Source organism: Chionomys nivalis, chromosome 12 (assembly GCF_950005125.1).
Source record: "Chionomys nivalis chromosome 12, mChiNiv1.1, whole genome shotgun sequence".
Lineage (NCBI taxonomy): Eukaryota > Metazoa > Chordata > Mammalia > Rodentia > Cricetidae > Chionomys > Chionomys nivalis.
In genome coordinates this window covers 60,627,525-60,646,816 of record NC_080097.1, presented here as the reverse complement: position 1 = coordinate 60,646,816, position 19,292 = coordinate 60,627,525, and the positions used below count along the sequence as shown (strand labels likewise).

Here is a 19,292-nt window from a genome sequence, read left to right as displayed (position 1 = left end):
TGTGCCTGTGCGCTGAGTCTGCTCCCAGAGGGAAGCGACACAAAGAAAACGGAGGGGGACAGAAGGAGGGAATCCCGCTTACATCACTCCTCATTAGCATATGTGACCTCATCAGGAGGCGGGACAATTTCCCCAGGTGTCTGGGGAGGGAGGGGAAGGGGGGCGGTATTTAAAGGGAAGAGCTGACTGTGCTGCTGAGTGAGGGACCGGTGCAGGGAGCCGCGGGGCTGCACTCGCACAAGGTCTGATGCACACGGACCTTGACACCAACATGGACACGGACACAGAAACCACAGCACTTTGTTCTTCCAGCAGCCGCCAGGCCTCCCCATCAGGGACACCCACACCAGGTGAGGGCTAATCGGAGTAGAACGTGGCTGAAGCGATGGGTGCGGGAGCTGAAGCTTTGTGGGAAGGTCAGTGCCAAGGTTCATTGAGAAGGGAAGACTCAATGCAGCCAAGGAGCCCCCTGCACTTTTGAGATCTGGACGGCCAAGGGGGAGGGGGAAAGCTGCCCAGGTGCCCCTCCCCCAACACGCCCAGGGCTTTGCTAGAGAAACTAGTACTTGGCCCCTAGGTTAACCTCATCCTTGATGAAGCAGAGCCGGCCAGGAGGGAAGGGGAAAGGAAAGGAGCAGCCCGCAAACCTAGGAATCACCAGTGGCGGGGGCTTCCCTGGGGACCTGTTGTAAGGGTTTCTTCTAGCTCCATCTTTGGCTGCCTGCCAAATATTGATCCTGTGCTATTTATAGCCTCGCTGCATCCCCCTTTGTTGTGTCTGTTGTTGTTCCGCTAGTTACCCCAACCCTTGGGTTGCCATCCTCCTCACGGGCACACTCTCTCCACCTCTACCTCCTCACAAACACAATATTCTCTCCCACTCACTGGGACAGGCAAAAATCCAGGAGGATTCTCCCTCACACACAAACATGCGCTGGGGATGCCCATCTACCTGCGGGGACAGAGGAAACAGCACACTCTCCTTCTCCAGCACCCAGCCCCTCCAACAAGGCCCCTGGAAAGTTTCTGATTCTGCCCACACCTGCCAGCAGCTCCGTTTGAGGACTGCGGTGCAGGAAGCAATAGGAGGGAGGGCCCAGCCGTGGAAGGATGGATTGCTTTGCAGTTCCACCTGGTCCAGAGGCCTAGCCAGGGTGTGCCTACTCCAGGGCATGGTGTGAGTGGTGTGTAACCCTGTGCACAGAGCCTTCCCCACGCGGCATACCTTTTGAACAGGCTGTGGTCGGAATCTACAAGGGGAAACCATCATGCCAGCTCCCTGAGAGTTCCTCACTTTGGGTTTTCTAGGTAATTTTGGCACAAGAGACTGGAGTAATGACTCTCAGTTCTTCTGGGATCCTGGTCTTTATCTGAAGAAGCAAATAAACTTTTCTGTTCCTCTCTAGCAGCAGACACTACACTTTTGAAACAGAAGCCAGAGAAACTCTTGGCAGAGCTGGACCGAGGTGGGCCACCTCCTGTCCCTGGGGCCCCCAGACGAAGAGGAAGTATGCCTGTACCCTACAAACACCAGCTGCGGCGGGGACAAGCTGTCGATGAACTTGACTGGCCACCTCAGGCCTCCTCCTCTGGCTCCTCTGAGTCCTTGGGCTCGGGGGACACAGCCCCCGCCCCAAAGGATGGTGTCTTTAAGGTCATGCTCGTGGGGGAGAGTGGCGTGGGCAAGAGCACCCTAGCAGGCACTTTTGGAGGTCTCCAGGGAGACAGTGCTCACGAGATGGAGAACTCAGGTATTTGGGGGCACCTCGAAGGGCTGAAAGTGTTTTTGGTTTGAACAGACCCCGGAGGGGATTCCCTGCTGTTGGGAGCTACGGTGTTCCTGGTTACCATGCCTCACAGGTTTCGTTCCTGGTTACCATGCCTCACAGGTTTCGTTCCTTCTTTCCCAACAGAGGACACTTACGAGAGACGAATCACGGTGGACAAAGAAGAAGTAACTTTAATTGTTTACGACATCTGGGAGCAGGTGAGGCTGCAGGGACTGGGGAAGGGCATTACCTATCCCAGCTCCAACATGGATGACTGTATATCTTAGCACTGGCCTGTCTCCTGGAGCAAATGCCCACCCTGGGATGCTTATCACAGCTCGTGGTTGTGACACCTACCTTTACAATCTGAATTTGACAAACTCTTCAGTGTCCAGTCAGGGTAAACACCCAGAAACTGACCCATTCGTAAATAGAGCAGCCTGGAAGTCTGATACGACAGGAAGAAGGGCTCCGCGGAATCAGTAAAGGGAGGAGAATGGGGGGCTTCTGAGTGCTTGAACGTGTTTCTGTGGAGAAAGAAAAGGCGAGGTTCTGCCGCTTTTAAAACTTTTAGCTCCTTAGTTTGGGGAACAAGGTCTCACAGTGTAGCCCACACTGGCCTGGAAGGCACAACTCCTCCTCCTGCCTCAGCCTGCTGGGTGACGGATTATAGGTTTGTAACATGCTAGGAATCAAACTCAGGCCTTTGTGCACACTAGGCCAGCACTGTACCAGTGTGCTACACCTCAAGCCTTTACATATTCTTCTACTCTGAGATCCCATTTCCCCAGTTCTCCCACGTGGGACTCACATTCACTAATTTCTCCATCCTCCCCAAGGCCCCTGGGTATCAAAATTCTGCCATTTAACTAGCTCCCAGTACTAGGCAAGTGGCTTCCCTCACATTCGGATTCCTCTTTGCTGAGATGCAGGTGCCAGTCTCTATGCCTCCAGCTCTAGCATCTCATGGCTCTCTGCTCATCTGCAGGGGGATGCAGGAGGGTGGCTGCAGGACCACTGCCTTCAGACGGGGGATGCCTTTCTCATCGTCTTCTCAGTCACAGATCGACGAAGCTTCTCCAAAGTTCCTGAAACCCTTCTTCGTCTCCGGGCCGGAAGGCCCCACCACGACCTACCCATCATCCTTGTTGGAAACAAGAGTGACCTGGCCCGCTCCCGGGAAGTGTCACTGGAGGGTGTGTATCCTGGACCCGTTCCATACTTAAAATCTCAAGAGATGATTCTCCAGGTCATCCTTCCCCAGGAGGCCTTTTACCCGCACTGGTGCACAAGTTCTTGCATTTAGTCCTTGAGTCAGGGAAGAGGCCCACTACCCAGCTCCTGGGGTCCTTCACTAGCCTTCATTGCTCCAAACACCTTGCTCACCCTTTGGCGCCTCTGTCATTGGATCCCAACCCAGTTCTCAGTTGGAATTTGGCGGTCCCACCCCCATCTCCCGCCCCACCTGTGCAGGCTCACCCTAGCCTCGGGCAAAGCTGCCCGTAGGGCGGCGGGCGTCTGAGCTGTTTCCTTCCTGCAGAGGGTCGCCATCTGGCCGGGACGCTGAGCTGCAAGCACATCGAGACCTCGGCCGCACTGCATCACAACACTCGTGAGCTTTTCGAGGGCGCTGTGCGCCAGATCAGGCTGCGGCGGGGCCGGGGCCATGCCGGGGGTCAGAGACCCGAGCCTGGCAGCCCCGACGGCCCCGCGCCGCCCACGCGCCGCGAGAGCCTCACCAAGAAGGCTAAGCGCTTCCTCGCAAACCTGGTGCCACGCAACGCCAAGTTCCTCAAGCAACGCTCCAGGTCGTGTCACGACCTTTCCGTGCTCTGAGCCACGGTCGCCATGGCCACTGCGGTCGCCATGGTCACCATGCCCTCCGCTCGCCCCCTCACCCTTACTCCTGTCCGTCTAGGAAACCAAATATTCCCAGGATGCCCTGGTGTGAGCGGGAGGCGGGGCCGGGTGGCTGGTCTGTCCACCGCCTCCACCGCCCGGTCTGAACTGCCTAGCACCCACAGCGCCTCAAGACCTGCAAGTCAGGGAAGAAATTCGTGCTGCAAGGTATTTTTTATTATTATTATTAATTCGCAGGAGGCCACCTCTCCTGGCAAGAGACTCCAAAAACAAGAACTGGAAAAGTGCTTTGTAGCACTTTTACCAAGGAGCTGACCTCTTACTCTGAACATGCCTTACCTTTAAGCAAACTTTAAAGGTAAAAACCCAGAGATGACTCTTCCAGAGATAACTGAAAATGTTCTCTTATCCGCCACCCAGATCTACTTTGCCGTTAAGAAGCTGTTAAAGGAAAGAGCCTGGAAGTTATTCTTGAGATTGGACTCTGATTTACTATTCTACTATGGCACGTCCCCTCCCTTTCAGGTTATTGAAGTTAAGGTACAGGCAGACTCTTTGCCTTTAGATGCCCCAAAGTAGAGTTGAGTGCTGGCAATCCCTTTGGCCAGGGCCTAGGAGGCACCGGCGAGGGACCCTTCTTTCCAATAAAATTCTTTTCTATTGCACTGTGTTGATCTTGGCTTTCTGTTCTGGTGGTTCCCAGAGAAGGAGATATGAGGGGGAAGCTTCAGTTACAGGCAGTAAAACTGGGAGGACTGGACATCTTTAAGAAAGGTCTGGAGTAGACTTGGTCCTGGGGCAGGCCCTCAACACTGTGACAACAGGCCTGGAGAGAAACACCTTATTAAAAGATAACCAGAGCCCCACGCTCCAGCTCTGGGTTCCAACTCTATCCTACCCCATCCTACAGGGAGCTACCAGAGTCACCCAGCTTTGACTTGGGTTGGTTCAGGGTATAGACAGGGTCCCCCAGGGATGCCCATTAGCTGGGGCATGCTAGGGTGGGCTTGTGCCTTCCCTGGCAGGGCCCTACAGCTCCAGCTGTCACCTGTAAAGCCCGTGTGAGAACTGAAGCTGTCACTGCCTCCCCTGGGGACACCCACGCCTGCTGCTGCCTGAGCCATGAGTTTGAACAAAGAGAGCAGAGGCAGCAGCTCTCCTCACCTCTAGACATTTAGTTCAGCTACTTGAATGCTGGCAAGCCAGGCCTCCAACCCACCCCAGGCAGCATCCTAGAACCTGGTAGAAAGAGGTGAGGAGCCCTTCTTAAGTCCTTGTAGTTAGGGAACAGAGCAGCCCAGCAAAGGATGAGATGAGAATACGAATAATGAAGTTATCCTAGGAACAGATTTAACTTTGTTAATTCTTTAAAGACCTTCTAAGGTGTGGCTGTCTGTTTACAGTGAAGGGAACAGTTTCAGCAGCTTGCCTGCAATTGCCCTGCAAACATTAGGGCGCGGTCTCTACCTGTTAGCTGCTTTGATTCTAGCTTTAAATCTGCAGTTCAACAGCAGAGACGACACGGGGACGCAATGGGCAGAGCCATGGGATGGCCGTGGTGAAAGTCAGGGGTATCGCCTGGCTATAGCAATGGTGCAGCGAGAAGACCTGGAACTCTGGAGACCGTAAATAGAGGAAGTTCAGATTTTAAACTGCAGGCAAACACACGGGGCCAATAAGGGACCAGATGGTTGTGCATTTGGGTTGAAACCTCAGGGACATGAAGAGGAGGGTAAGAGATGAGCATGGAAAGATTTGGAGCCCAACCACAAAGGACCTTAAATGTCAGCAAAGGAGTTTGTGCTTAACTTCAGGAAGTGAGTCCCTGAAGGTCTCTGCATGTGTAGCATGTTAGCCATGGTCCTTGGAGAATACGAGGCTGGGAGAGTTGTGCACGGACGGGGATAGCAGTGAACGGTAAGAACCGTGGAACTGACTTCAGGGGCTAGAAACAGTGATCCACATGGAGGTGATGCTGGGCCACGTCAGGGCCAGAAACAGGGATACACATGGAGGTGATGCTGGGCCATGTCAGGGCTAGAAACAGTGATCCACATGGAGGTGATGCTGGGCCATGTCAGGGCCAGAAACAGGGATACACATGGAGGTGATGCTGGGCCACGTTAGGGCTAGAAACAGGGATACACATGGAGGTGATGCTGGGCCACACTAGGACTAGAAACAGTGATTCACATGGAGGTGATACTGGGCCACGTCAGGGCTAGAAACAGTGATCCACATGGAGGTGATGCTGGGCCACGCTAGGGCTAGAAACGGATACACATGGAGGTGATGCTGGGCCACGCTGGGGCTAGAAACAGTGATCCACATGGAGGTGATGCTGGGCCACGCTGGGGCTAGAAACGGATACACATGGAGGTGATGCTGGGCCACGCTGGGGCTAGAAACAGTGATCCACATGGAGGTGATGCTGGGCCACGCTAGGCGGTGTCAGTAGAAATCACAACTAGCATGGGCTGGAAGGTCCAACATTATGGTACTTAGTCCAGCACTCAGGAGACCGAACAGGAGGATCATGAGTTTAAGTCAAGCCTGATCTACACAAAGCCAAGGGTTGCCTAGTATCCCAATCCTCCTGCCTCTACCTCCAAGTATATCAATCACAGGTGTCAACTACCATGCCTGGCTTTATTAGGTACTGTGGATTGAACCTGAGGCTTCATGCATGCTAGGAAAACATTCTCTCATCTGCATCCCCAGCCTTGGTTTACTTTTTAATTGGTTCCTTTTTAATTGGAACTGGAGAAACGGCTCAGTAGTTAAGAGCACCAGCTGCTCTTCCAAAGGACCCAGGTTTGATTCCCAACACCCACATGGCAGCTCACAGCTGTCTGTAGCTCCTGTTTCAGGGATTGGACACCCTTGTCTGATCTCTGTGGGGAGCAGGCATGCAAGTGGTACAAAGGCAAAACACTCAGGCACATAAAATAATAAACTAATAAAATTTATTATTTTTTTTATCTGTCTGCTGGGGTATAAGCAAACCATGGCATGCATGTGGAGAACAGCTCATATAGCTGGTTTTCTCCTTCTACCATAAGGGTCCTGGGGACGACTGGGCCTGTCAGGCTGTGGCAAGTGCCTTTACCCACGGAGCCATCTCAGCAGACCCTAGTTTTGCTTTGAGACAGGGTCTCTCACTGCAGCCCAGGATGCTCTGTACTTCCAGGAATCCTCTTGTCTCAGCCTCCTGTAACAGCAAGTACGAACCACCACATCTAGTTTTGAATTTTTTTAAAAAAAAAATATTTTATTCTTATTTTCTGTGAAAGGGTGTTTTGCCCAAATGTATGTCAGTGCATCGTGTGCATGTAATGCCTGTGGAGGCCACAAGAGGGCACTAGATGCCCTGGAACTGGAGTTTAGACAGTTATGAGCCACCATGTGAGTGCTAAGGACAGCACCAAGGTTCTCTGGAAGGGCAGTCAGTGCTCTTAACTGCTGAGCCCTCTCACCAGACCAACCCCTGGCTTTGGATTTTCAACCATAGGGTTTATTGCTTGTTCAAAGACCAAATAAGGGTGGACCAAAACCAGGCATGAACTGCATGCCTGTGGTCCCTGGACTTGAAAGGTATTCCTCTCTCAACAAACAAACAGATAATAATAATAATTTAACATAAACTGTCTGGATGAGTGTGGCGGGACATGCATTTAGTCCCAGCACTCAGGAGGTAGAGGCAGGCAGATCTCAGTTCAAGGCCAGCCTGGTCTACAGAGCAAGTTCCAGGACAGCCAGGGCTACATAGAGAGACCTTCTCTAAAACAAAAAAAGGAAAGAAAAGAAAGAAAGAAAGAAAGAAAGAAAGAAAGAAAGAAAGAAAGAAAGAAAGAAAGAAAGAAAGGAAGGAAGGAAGGAAGGAAGGAAGGAAGAGATAAATAACTTATTAAATAATATAAAAATAAAGTGAACTGTGAATGTTACAGAGAAAAGAGGACCATGAGGAGTCCTGAGTAGATGAGAAGGCAGAGAAGCTGTTGCCCACATGTGGTAGAGGGACTAGGATTGGGCACACAGGAAGAGCATCGCTAGTCAGATGTCAGCAAAGGATAAGGAACAACAAAGGCCTGGTACTTTCATGAGAGAGATGCTTCAAGCATGAATATTGCATACTGAAGGCGATGGCAGGACCTCCCCCAGGAGGAGAGCCACATAGTACAAACCTCCCTCCCTCCAACTCAGCCGGTCCCATCAGCCAGACCCATCTGTGTGTTCCCTCCAGACGCCTACGGGAAAGAGCTCAGAACAGATAGAAGCTAAAGCCAGGCTCCCACCAGACTTGGGAGAGGTAAGGTCTTCTCTGAGAGCCCAGCCATCATCCTGTTGCCCAAGGCAAAGTAGAGTTGTTGGCCTGGGCTGACACAAGCTGTCAGCAACTGGTCTTGGGGCCCATTTGCCTGTGGCCAAGTTAGATGCCCACAGAGCTCTCAACCAGGGTAGTCAGGTCTTGAAGTCCATGCTTGCTTCCCATTCCCTACCATTCCTGTAGCTCTGTCCATAAGGCTTCCTCAATGTCCTTGTATGCTTTCCCTTGAGGGGCCAAAGAAAGAGGACAATTCTTTGGTCAAGGAAGGTGTCTTTTCATTTCAGACTTTTGCTACAGTTGCGACTTGAGGCTCTGATTCTTCAAACCCCTTCTAGGGACTAGAAGAGGGGTTCTCCTTTCTGGAAGGATGCCAGCATTGTAGGGGAGAAGTCCTCTGGGAATCCCAGGAAGCCCACACATCTTCTTTGTCAATCTAGCAGTTTCAATCCACACCAGTCTTCAGTATGTTTTTCTGGGAATTTAATATTTCAACCACAAGTGTTTGAAGACATTTTGTTCCCCTCAAGTAGTAAGCATATGCAATATGCCATGCACTGTGCTGGGAAGACAGACACGTGCACGACACTATCTCAGAGCCTCAAGGAGCTTTCAGGTAAAGCTGGAAACGTGGGCACGGTGGTGGCCATGCTATAAACAGGTCAAAAACAGCAGCCACTAGACCACACTTGTAATAGTGGGCTGTGCTTTGTGCTCTAGGTATTCTAGAATTAGGAACTAGACCTAAAAGGATATTCAGGATGTGGGTCTACAGAGTGAGTTCCATGACAGCTAGGGCTGTATAGTGTCTCAAACACACACAGACACACACAGTACAGACTAACAAGAGAAAAACATTCGTTGTAAAATATACAAGTGCCAGGCGTGGTAGCCCATACCTTTAATGCCAGCACTCGGGAGGCAGAAGCAGACGGATCTCTGAGTTCAGAGTCAGCCTGGTCTACAGAATGAGTTTCAGGACAGCCAGGGCTGTTACACAGAGAAACCCTGTCTGGATAAAAACAAAACAAAAACAAAAGAACATAAGAAAGCACATAGAGGAGCTCCCTTCATCCCTGTGCAGAAGGCAATAAGATCTGGGTAGGTGGTCGTGCCAGGTTGTCCAGAATTCTAAGAAACAGGCAGGGGCATCTTCCTTCCCGGTATTTTTTTTTTTTTTTTTTTTTTGGTTTTTCAAGACAGGGTTTCTCTGTAGCTTTGGAGCCTGTCCTGGAACTAGCTCTTGTAGACCAGGCTGGCCTCGAACTCCCAGAGATCCACCTGCCTCTGCCTCCCGAGTGCTAGGATTAAAGGCGTGCGCCACCACCGCCCGGCTCTTCCCGGTATTTTTGTCCTGGCCCACTGATAGATTGCCCAAGGTCTTTCCTTTCCACATATTTGTTTTTTTCTTTTGAACATAGGGTCTGAGACATGCTAGGCAAGCACTCTGCTACTAACCTGGATGTCCCTGTTTGTTATGAAGAAAAATATTAAACAATAAAGTTTATTTTTATTACATTTATTTATTTATTTGGGTGGTTTGTTTTTTGTTTGTTTGTTTTTTGAGACAGGGTTTCTCTGTAGCTTTGGAGCCTGTCTTGGAACTAGCTCTTGTAGCTGGCCTCGAACTCACAGAGAGCCGCCTGCCTCTGCCTCCCTAGTGTTGGGATTAAAGGTGTGTGCCACCACCGCCCGGATACTCTTATTACATTTATTTACATGTGTGTGGGGGTTGTGGGTGGGGCTGTGTGTATGCATGCACACATACATGCCATGGCACACCTGTGGAGGTCAGAGGATAACTTGTGGGAATCTGTTCTCTCTTTCTACCATGTGGTTCCCTAGGATAGAACTCAGTCCTCAGGCTTGGTAGCAAACACCTACTTGCTGGACCATCTGGTTGCCCTATATGTCTCGTTTTAATTTCTAAAGTTTTATTTCTAAGTTTTCAAAATTTAGACCGGGTCTAACTAACACTTACCTTGTAGCCCAGGCAAACTTTGACTTTGCAAAAATTCTGTCTCATCCTCCAATCCCTGGGATTATGGTTTATACCATCAGCCTGACTTCACCCATTTGAATACAAATGTCAGGTAGCCATAGCTTGCTGGCTTTGTTAAAACTCAAGCTTTAAATATGAATTCAGAGCCGGGCGGTGGTGGCGCACGCCTTTAATCCCAGCACTCGGGAGGCAGAGGCAGGCGGATCTCTGTGAGTTCGAGACCAGCCTGGTCTACAAGAGCTAGTTCCAGGACAGGCTCCAAAACCACAGAGAAACTCTGTCTCGAAAAACAAAAAACAAAAAAAAAATATGAACTCAGTTCAGCCTTGCAGGCTTCTCAGTTAGCACTCAGGATATTGCCTTCTTTACGCTTCTCAACTTCATCTATACCACTGTGAGTATAACATGAAGAAGGGAAGGGGCCTATTGGAAGGGTAGCGATGAGCAATAAATACAAGCGCAGTGGGGAGGGTGGCGTCGAAAGGAATGAGGCAGAGACAGGTGGATATGTGGGATTTGCTGGCCAGCCAGACTTATTAGTAAGCTCCAGGCCAGTGAGCAGCCCTGCTCAAAGGTCAAGATGGGAGGCACTGAAGAAACAACAGCTGTGCTGTGGTTGACCTTTGGCCTGCACATATGGACACACACACACTCTCACGCACATGCGCACACACATGCACACACATTCACACGCACGCATATGTACACATAGAGACTCACACAGATGCACACATGCATGCACAGATGCACACACGCACACATTCACATGCACAGACACACACACATGCACAGACACACAGAGAATCACACGTACACACACACAGACGCACACAGATGCACACACACATGCACAGACGCACATGTACACACACACGTGCGCACACACATGGCTGGGGATATAACTCAGCTGGTACAGCACTTGCCTAGCTGCTGTGGGACAATGGTCTTTTATCCTGTCACTTGTATTATTTTTAATAAAAAGCTGATTGGCCAATAGCCAGGCAGGAAGTAAAGGAGGGGCAACAAGAGCTCTGGGAAGAAGGTTCTGCAGTCTGCAGTCATGACCCAGCCTCAGAGGAAGCAATATGTTACTGCCTCGCTGAAAAGGGTACCAAGCCACATGGCTAACTCAGACAAGAATTATGAGCTAGGAGAGATGGCTCAGTGGTTAAGAGCATTGCCTGCTCTTCCAAAGGTCCTGAGTTCAATTCCCAGCAACCACATGGTGGCTCACAACCATCTGTAAAGAGATCTGGCGCCCTCTTCTGGCCTTCAGGCATATATGCAGACAGAATATTGTATACATAATAAATAAATAAATATTTTAAAAAAAAAGAAAAGAATTATGAGCTAATGTGAGTTATAAAAATTAGATAATAAGAAGCCTGAGCTAATGGGCCAATCAGTTCATAACTAATGTAGACCTCTGTGTGATTCTTTGGGACTTAATGGCTGCAGGACCAAGTGGGACAGAAAACCTTGGTCAACACCTACCATGCACTGACCCTGGGTTTCACAGAAGCACTAGGAGGGTAAAAAGAAAAAAAAGAAAAGAAAACAAGTAAAAGAGCAGAGATCTTAGCTGGGCGGTGGTGGCACACGCCTTTAATCCCAGTGTTTGTGTGGGGGGTGTGTGTGTGTGTGTGTGTGTGTGTGTGTCAGCAAGGCAGTCACATCTTGCTTGCTCTGTGTCTGGATCATGACTGCAGACTGCAGAATCCTCTTCCCAGAATTCTCTTCTTCTCATTGCCTCGCCTCTAATTCCTGCATGGTCGCCCCACCTATACTTCCTGCCTGAGCCAATCAGCATTTTATTAAACAAGTACAAGAAACAAATGTTTGCAGGATAAAATCACTGTCCCACAGCAATTTGTAGAAGGAGGCCACTTGTTTGTCCCAGCCGCCCAGAACCGAAATAACCACACAGAAACTGTATTAATTAAATTACTGCTTGGCCCATTAGCGCTAGCTTCTTACTGCATATCACCACGAGGCCATGGCCTACCAGCAAAGTTTCAGCACGTCTATCTATCTCCAGCGGCTCCACGACGTCTCCTTGACTCCACCCTTCTTTCTCCCAGCATTCAGTCCAGTCCTCCCTGCCTACCTAAGTTCTGCCCTATCAACAGGCCAAGGCAGTTTCATTATTCATTAATGGTAATCACAGCACACAGAGGGGACTCCCACATCATCCCAGCACTCGGGAAGCAGAGGCAGGCAGATCTCTGTGAGTTCGAGGCCAGCCTGATCTCCAGAGCTAGTTCCAAGACAGCCAGGGCTGTTACACAGAGAAACTCTAATTCTAAAAACCAAAACAAATAGAAAAAATTTGCCAGGGTAGGACCAGGCTCTGGGAACTTACAGGCAGCGCTGTATGTTTGTGGAAGGTGCGCAGGCTCCTAGAAAAGGACGGTAATAGTACTCTAGACTTCTTCCTTCATGGTCAACCAAAGCAGACACGAGATATGAGGTGGGCTTTACCTTGAGTTTTCAAAGCCTTCCTTGTGATCTGCCTGTACAGAGTTTCAGGCATAGAATGGTCAGGTTAGTGGGATTTGTTTTTTTATCAATTAGTCTGGCTGTACACATACAGAACTTGAGATTGTAACCGAAACTCATTAATTTCATATTCCCCATCCACCCTTCTCTCCTTGTAAATTTTGAGTATTCTCTTTTTTGTTTTGTATTGTTTTGTTGAGACAGGGTTTCTCTGTGAAACAGTCCTGGAACTCACTCTATAGACCAGGCTGGCCTCGAACTCACAGAGATCCGCCTGCCTTTGCCTCCCAAGTGCTGGGATTAAAGGCGTGCGCCACCACCACCCAGATATTTTGCGTATTTTATGAAGGGAGAATGATGTTCAGTGGGCAGTCAACTGAGCGAGCATCCAGAGGAGGGGACGACGACCGTACCAGACTAGCACATTCTCAACGCTGTGTACTGAGCGTCTCTCTTTATCCTCAGAACAAACACATCGATGAAATAGGCATGACCACATTTCCCTTTAATCTGAGATAAATGAAAGGTTTGAGCTTAGTCAGCTACTGGCGACAGAAGAGGACCCTGAAACATGCAGTTCTGGGTGCCTGCGAATGACCCTGCAGGCGGCGTTTTTCTGCAGGGCTATCATAGGCTAACTGTCTTCACTGTGAGGCTGAAGAGGAAGCTAAACTCCAGCATCCTCTACCTAAACACTGAGCCTTCTGAATGCTCAAGCACTGACTGGGAAGTATACTTTCTAGAACGCTGGCACACATTTGACGAGTGTCTGATTTCCAAGGTCATGGTTTCGCCTTCCTAAGCCAACGCTGACTGGATCCTTTCCAGTCTTCAGGCGGCCTCGTCCATCTACCCATTGCTCTAAAAACAACAGTGCCTAATGGCTCTGCGGTGACCTCAGCCGACTGCCCAGGACTCCCGATCATCTGGAACAGGCAACAGAACACCCAGCTTTAAAAGTGGTTTTGAAGCTGGTGGTGAAGTAAGCCTTTAATCCCAGCACTCAGGAGGCAGAGGCAGGTGGATCTCTATGAGTTCAAGGCCACCCTGGGCTACAGAGCAAGTTTCAGGACAGCTAGAGTAACACAGAGAAACCCTGTCTCGAAAAAAAAATAAAAAATAAAACAGGAAAAAAAAGTCGCAAAAGCAAGCCAGCTCTGGATGCTGCAAACAAGGAGAAAGGAAGACCGGAGCTAGAAGATTCAGACACACAACTCAGACCAAATTCCTTCCTGTATCCAGCTCATCCAGCAAGTGCCTTCACCTGGTTGCCATGGAAATATCAGTCTCTGGTGGATGGCAAGCAGCACTTTAGAAGTATCACAAGCTACCATGGTAACACCAAAAACAGTAGCGATGTATCCTCTCTCCTGGAGGAAAAGGAATGGCTGAAGCTTCTGGGGGAAACAAAGCTAGAAGGGAGTTTTTGGAAAGCCTGCCTCTAACTTTGAGAGGGAATCAGTCCAACAGACATATCCATATCCTGTGCACGTAGCAGAAGACATAATGAAAAAGATGTGTACATCTTAAGCAGACTATAATTATTGAAGAATAATTTGCAGAGAACTGTAAATGCTCACACCTGTAATCCCAAAACTCAGGGGCCGAGGCAGGACTCCTGCTGAATGTTTGAGGCCAGCCTGGGCTGCCATAAAACTGTACCTCAAAAATTCAAAATGGTCCAGTGAGGCGGTCCCCTTGGTAATATCCCTGACAACCAGAGTTTGATGCCCAGTGCCAACATAGTAGTGGAAAGAAAGAACTGACTCCCACAAGTTGTGCTTCTGACCCCCACACGTGTTACCCCATCTTCCAGCACACACACACACACACACACACACACACATACACACAGACAATTATTGGCTGGCAGCTTAGCCCTGTGTTCAGTGGGAGACCATATCTCTATGGAATAAGGCATAGAGTGATAGAACAGGATCCTGGGCCATTCTCTAGTCTCTACACACGTGCACAGGCATGCATAGCCACTTGAACGCATGCACGCACATGCATGCACACACACACACAAACCACAGAAAAGTGCTTATGAGGGGAGCTATAGGTAGTTAATATTTGCTGGGGAAAAGAGAGACATTTTCCTCAGTGGTGTAGCTAAGGTGAGGTACCCGTGCTTCTGTAAATAACCCCTCACCCATCCATAACATAACACTCATTAAACTCATCAGCTCATAAACAAAACAACAAAACTCACCAGCAACTAACCACAGAATGAGGCCCAGGATAGGACAACACTGGGAAGCCATAGTAACTCCAGTTAGGAGTTGTGTTCGTGCAGGACTGGATTTTGATCAGCAGAGGGTGGAGCTTAGTGCGCGAATGCCCATTTATCACGTGCTGAGGTCCTGGATTAATCCACGGCACAGGGCGGGGGAGGAGCTGGGCATTGGTTCAGTAGATAAATGCCTCTGCTGCCATCCCTGAAGATCTGAATTTGAAGTCTGTGGAAGGAGAGAACTGACTCCCCAAGCTCCCCCCCCCGTGCATGCACACACACACACATGCACGCACGCACGCACGCACACACATGCACTCACACACAAAGTCAACCAAGAGCAGTAGACGTAGATAAATGTGACACTGGCCCCGTGGCCACAAGGCTTCTCGAACTCAAGAGATCCACCTGCCTCTGACTCCCTAGTGCTGGGATTAAAGGCGTGCGGCACGAATTACTGGCTAGTTAGAGGATCTTAAACCAGACCGATTGGAATCAAATCTGCCAACAGATTGTGGGGCAAATCGCTGTCTGGTTGTCTCTCTATATCTCTTGCTGGTGAAGTTTTTATTAAATCCACAGAACATTTTAAAGTTAATCTATTCACACCTGTTTCCTTGTTTACACTGTAGAAAAGACAATTTTCCTCAGCCAGTTGTGAAGATTAAGTGAATAAGCACAGTGGTTAGAATTATTCTCTTAGCAGTGCAAGATGGTGCGCACCTTTAATCCCAACAATACTTGGGAAACAGGCAAGTGAATCTCTGTAGTTTGAGGCTAGCCTACTATTCATAGCAAATTCTAGGACAGCCAGGACTGCATAGTGAGACTCTGACTCAAAACAAACAGACAGAAAATACAGCAAGCCAGACGGAGCGGCAAACAGCTGTAAACTCAGCATTTGGGAAGCCAACACTTGTCAATTGCAGCAAGCTGGGAGCCAGCCTGGGCTACACAGTGAATTCTATGCAGGCTTTGGACTACAGTGTGAGGCTCTGTCTATACATGCACATGCTCACACACACAAACACACAGCAGAAGCCCAGCCTAGGGAACCATCCCTGTAATCTCAGAACTCAAGAGGCTGAAAAGATGACTCAGCAGTTAAGAGCACTGGCTGTTCTGGCATAGGACCTGAGTTTGGTGCCCAGCACCCACATGGTGTCTCATAACCATCTTTTTTTGTTTGTTTTTTTTGTTTTGTTTTGTTTTTGTTTTTCGAGACAGGGTTTCTCTGTGGCTTTGGAGCCTGTCCTGGAACTAGCTCTGTAGACCAGGCTGGTCTCGAACTCACAGAGATCCGCCTGCCTCTGCCTCCCAAGTGCTGGGATTAAAGGCGTGCGCCACCATCGCCCGGCTCTCATAACCATCTTTAACTCCAGTTCCAGAGGATCCCTTCTTCTGGCTTCCTCAGGCACCAGGTTCACACATGGTACACAGACATACATGTAGGCAAAGTACCCATACATATAAAATGAAAAACTTTTAAAGAGGCTGGCGTAGGACTGCTATGAGTTTGAGGGCAGTCAAGCTACACAGCAAAATTTTGTCTCAAACAAAAGAACATAGTTTTTAAAGATTTGTCGTGCGTGTGTGTGTGTGTGTGTGTGTGTGTGCTACATGTGTGTGGGGTACCCTAGGAAGTCAGAAAAGGGCATCAGATCCCTTGGAGTTGGAGTTACAAGCAGTTGTGAGCTATGCACCATGGTGCTAGGTAGGCATCAAAGTCAGGTCCCTGGAAGAACAGGAAGTTCTCTTCCGTGCTGAGCCAGCTCTCCAGCCCCGGCACACAGCATACATGTGTAGTGGCTGCCTTAGAGGAGATGTGAACATAGACTATGAGACTGCCCTGGTTAGTCTGGCCAGCCACTTCACACGCCCAGGAAGAGGAAAGTTCAACTGAAGAATTATCTGGATCAGACTGGCCTCTAGTTATGTCTTTGAAGCATTTTCTCAATTGCTAGTTTAGGTAGGAGGGCCCAGCCTGCTGTAGGTCATGCCATCCTTAGATAAATAGGCCTGGCCTGTATAAGAGACGAAGCTGAGCAAACCAGGGAAGCAAACCAGAAAGCCGTGCCTCTGTGGTTTCTGTTTCAAGCGCCTGCCTTATCTCCCCTCAATGGTGGATGACGTCATTGAAGAAATAAAACCCTTCCTCCCCAAGTTGCTTGCGGATAGTGTTTAATCAAAACAATAGTAAGCCAACTTACAACAGCCCAAAGTCAAGTGAGAAGCCTATTTAGAACTGAGAATTCATGGGGAAAAAAATTCTCACCCTGCTGGGAAAGGATCTGGGTCACAGTCCCACCCACCCTTACTCAGGTGGGAGAGCTGGAGGGAGGTTTCTTCCATCTTAGCCTGGACAGAAACTGCTCATTGCCTGCCTCCCCTACTCTAACCACCCCTATGGAGGGATGAGTAACAGCACTGATTCACACGCCATGACACCAGCTGTTCCCGACTAGACATCGCCACCTTATATGGGGTAAAAGTACAGCAAGAGTCGTCCTGAAGCTTTCCTTACACCCTTCTCGTCTTTCTCTCCGCAAGAAGCGCTGAGATGGAGTAATAACAGGATGAAGTAGACGACCCAGTGTTCAGAAAGGACAACTAGCTGGAGATGGGGACATTAGGGAAGTCAAACAGAAATGGGGCAGGAAACATGCCCTGTGAGTCTAATACTTCAGAAGAGTCTAAGTCAGCCTTGGCTCAGGTTCATGGCCCCAGGATGACTAACAGAAAATGGTCCCTGGCACCACTCAAGACACATTAGCTTCCAAATCAATAACTCTAGGGGACTGGGCCATAGCCAGCAGCTCCTACCCCAAAATAGCGTTCTTTTGTTCCCTTCCCATAGGGTAAAGTAGAATATGACTGAGCAGGGGAGGGGGCGGGGAGAAGAATAGCCACAGGTGAGATTGCCGACCAAGAGTCAGGAGCTAACCAAGTCCAGTCAGAGCTAACCTATGTCAGCAGCCAGCTCCTGGTACTTCGTGATTTAGCGCAGAAAGCAATTCCAGAGGCTAACCTCTCCACATAAGCATCACCCCACCCAGAAGCCTGAGAACTGACAAATTAAAAGCTAACGGCAATTATCCATATTTTTAGCATGATAAAGTCTTAGCATTCTGTTGCCATAGAGATCAGTAAAGAATGGAGGAACCCCACAGAGCCCTGCCCCTGAATTCAGGTCCTCTCCTTTAGGTTGGCTCCTAACCCTGCCATGCAAAGCAGAAAGAGGAGGATGCCCCTCTCTTGAGCAGACCTAGTCCTGGAACACTCAATGCTCTGGGCTTTACTGGCTTCCAAATCTGTTATCCCAGGTAGCGCTACACGAAAAGCAAGGGTTGGGGTTAAGTTCCAATTCTCCATCTACAATTAGGTTAGTAGGCAGCTGTAGGGGCTGGAGAGATAGGTAAGAGATCAAGGGTACATACTGTTCTTCCAGAGGACACACCTACACCCCACAAACTTTTTACAAAGAGGAAACAGTTGTAGACATCAATTAAGTATGGGAGCCCTGCTGTACAATGCCCAAGCCTTTTTGGATACTGAGCTGGGATTCTCACTACAGGTCAAAAGTAGGGCCTAAAGGCAATCTGGGTAAGGAGCCTAAACTGAGGGACGTCTCTGGCTCGCAGAGCACCACACTGCCACCTGGTGGAAAGACAAGATTTGTCCTTAGGCCCCGAGGAAGAGACTGGGAAGTGTCAAAGTGTGCAAAGACGGTTAAAATAATGGAGGGAACCAGGAGGTTGAGAATGTAAACCCAGATGCCAATGGGAAACTCCACGTGGGTGTGAAACCTTTGTCCACTCTTCTTCCTAAGGACTAAGCACAACGAAGAGGGTGAAATGGTATTACCAAAGCTTTTTTTTTTTTTTTTTTTGGTTTTTCGAGACAGGGTTTCTCTATGGTTTTGGAGCCTGTCCTGGAACTAGCTCTTGTAGACCAGGCTGGTCTCGAACTCACAGAGATCCGCCTGCCTCTGCCTCCCGAGTGCTGGGATTAAAGGTGTGCGCCACCACCGCCCGGTTTACCAAAGCTTTTAACACCCTAACCATCAAGATTTTAGCGCAGAAGTTAACATCAGATAGGTATCCCAACTAAGACCACACCCAGGTGGACAAGAGCCATCGCAAGGGGAGCCAGTCGGCCTGTTGTGGAAATCTCGCCATGTTTGTATGCATGGATGTGGACCCCTGGTTTAACATACAGTGGGAAGAGCTCACAGAGAAGAAGGGATGGCTTTAGCTGCTAGGATTGAGGCCACCGGAGAGACACAGCAGGTAATGGAGAATGGCAGCCCCACTCAGCCCTCCGACTCTGGGTCAAATGTCGGGCTGATGAAGAAGGGCAAGTGTGCACAGGAAGGAAGACAGATCCCACCTTTCACTAAACTCCTCAGATCCCCCTAGGCACCAATTGCTTGGCAGAAGAGGAAGCCCAGCCTACAGCAGGCTTCTGGATGGATACACAGGTCCATGGTGTCAAAGCACAACCCCGTGTTCCAATATCTTTTCCATTCAGAAGTCCTACAGGCTTTTCTTGATAGCCTATAGGATAAAGGCTAGTTTCCTTAGTTACTGATCATGATCTTAGCAA

General features: G+C 49.4%; 1 protein-coding gene across 2 annotated transcripts; it reads left to right on the top strand.

The window, feature by feature from the left end:
• Positions 1 to 204: 204 nt before the first annotated feature.
• On the top strand, positions 205 to 4,268 carry Rem2 (RRAD and GEM like GTPase 2). 2 transcript variants are annotated; one of them, XM_057786403.1, is made up of 5 exons: positions 205 to 350; positions 1,410 to 1,751; positions 1,914 to 1,987; positions 2,758 to 2,965; positions 3,310 to 4,268. In XM_057786403.1, exons 1-5 carry the CDS (start codon positions 248 to 250, stop codon positions 3,603 to 3,605), a joined length of 1,023 nt encoding a protein of 340 aa, XP_057642386.1. In that variant the 5' UTR covers positions 205 to 247; the 3' UTR covers positions 3,606 to 4,268. The 2 variants fall into 2 exon arrangements, with proteins under 2 accessions (XP_057642386.1, XP_057642385.1); XM_057786402.1 differs by having other exon boundaries at positions 1,407 to 1,751.
• The last annotated feature ends 15,024 nt before the right edge of the window (positions 4,269 to 19,292 follow it).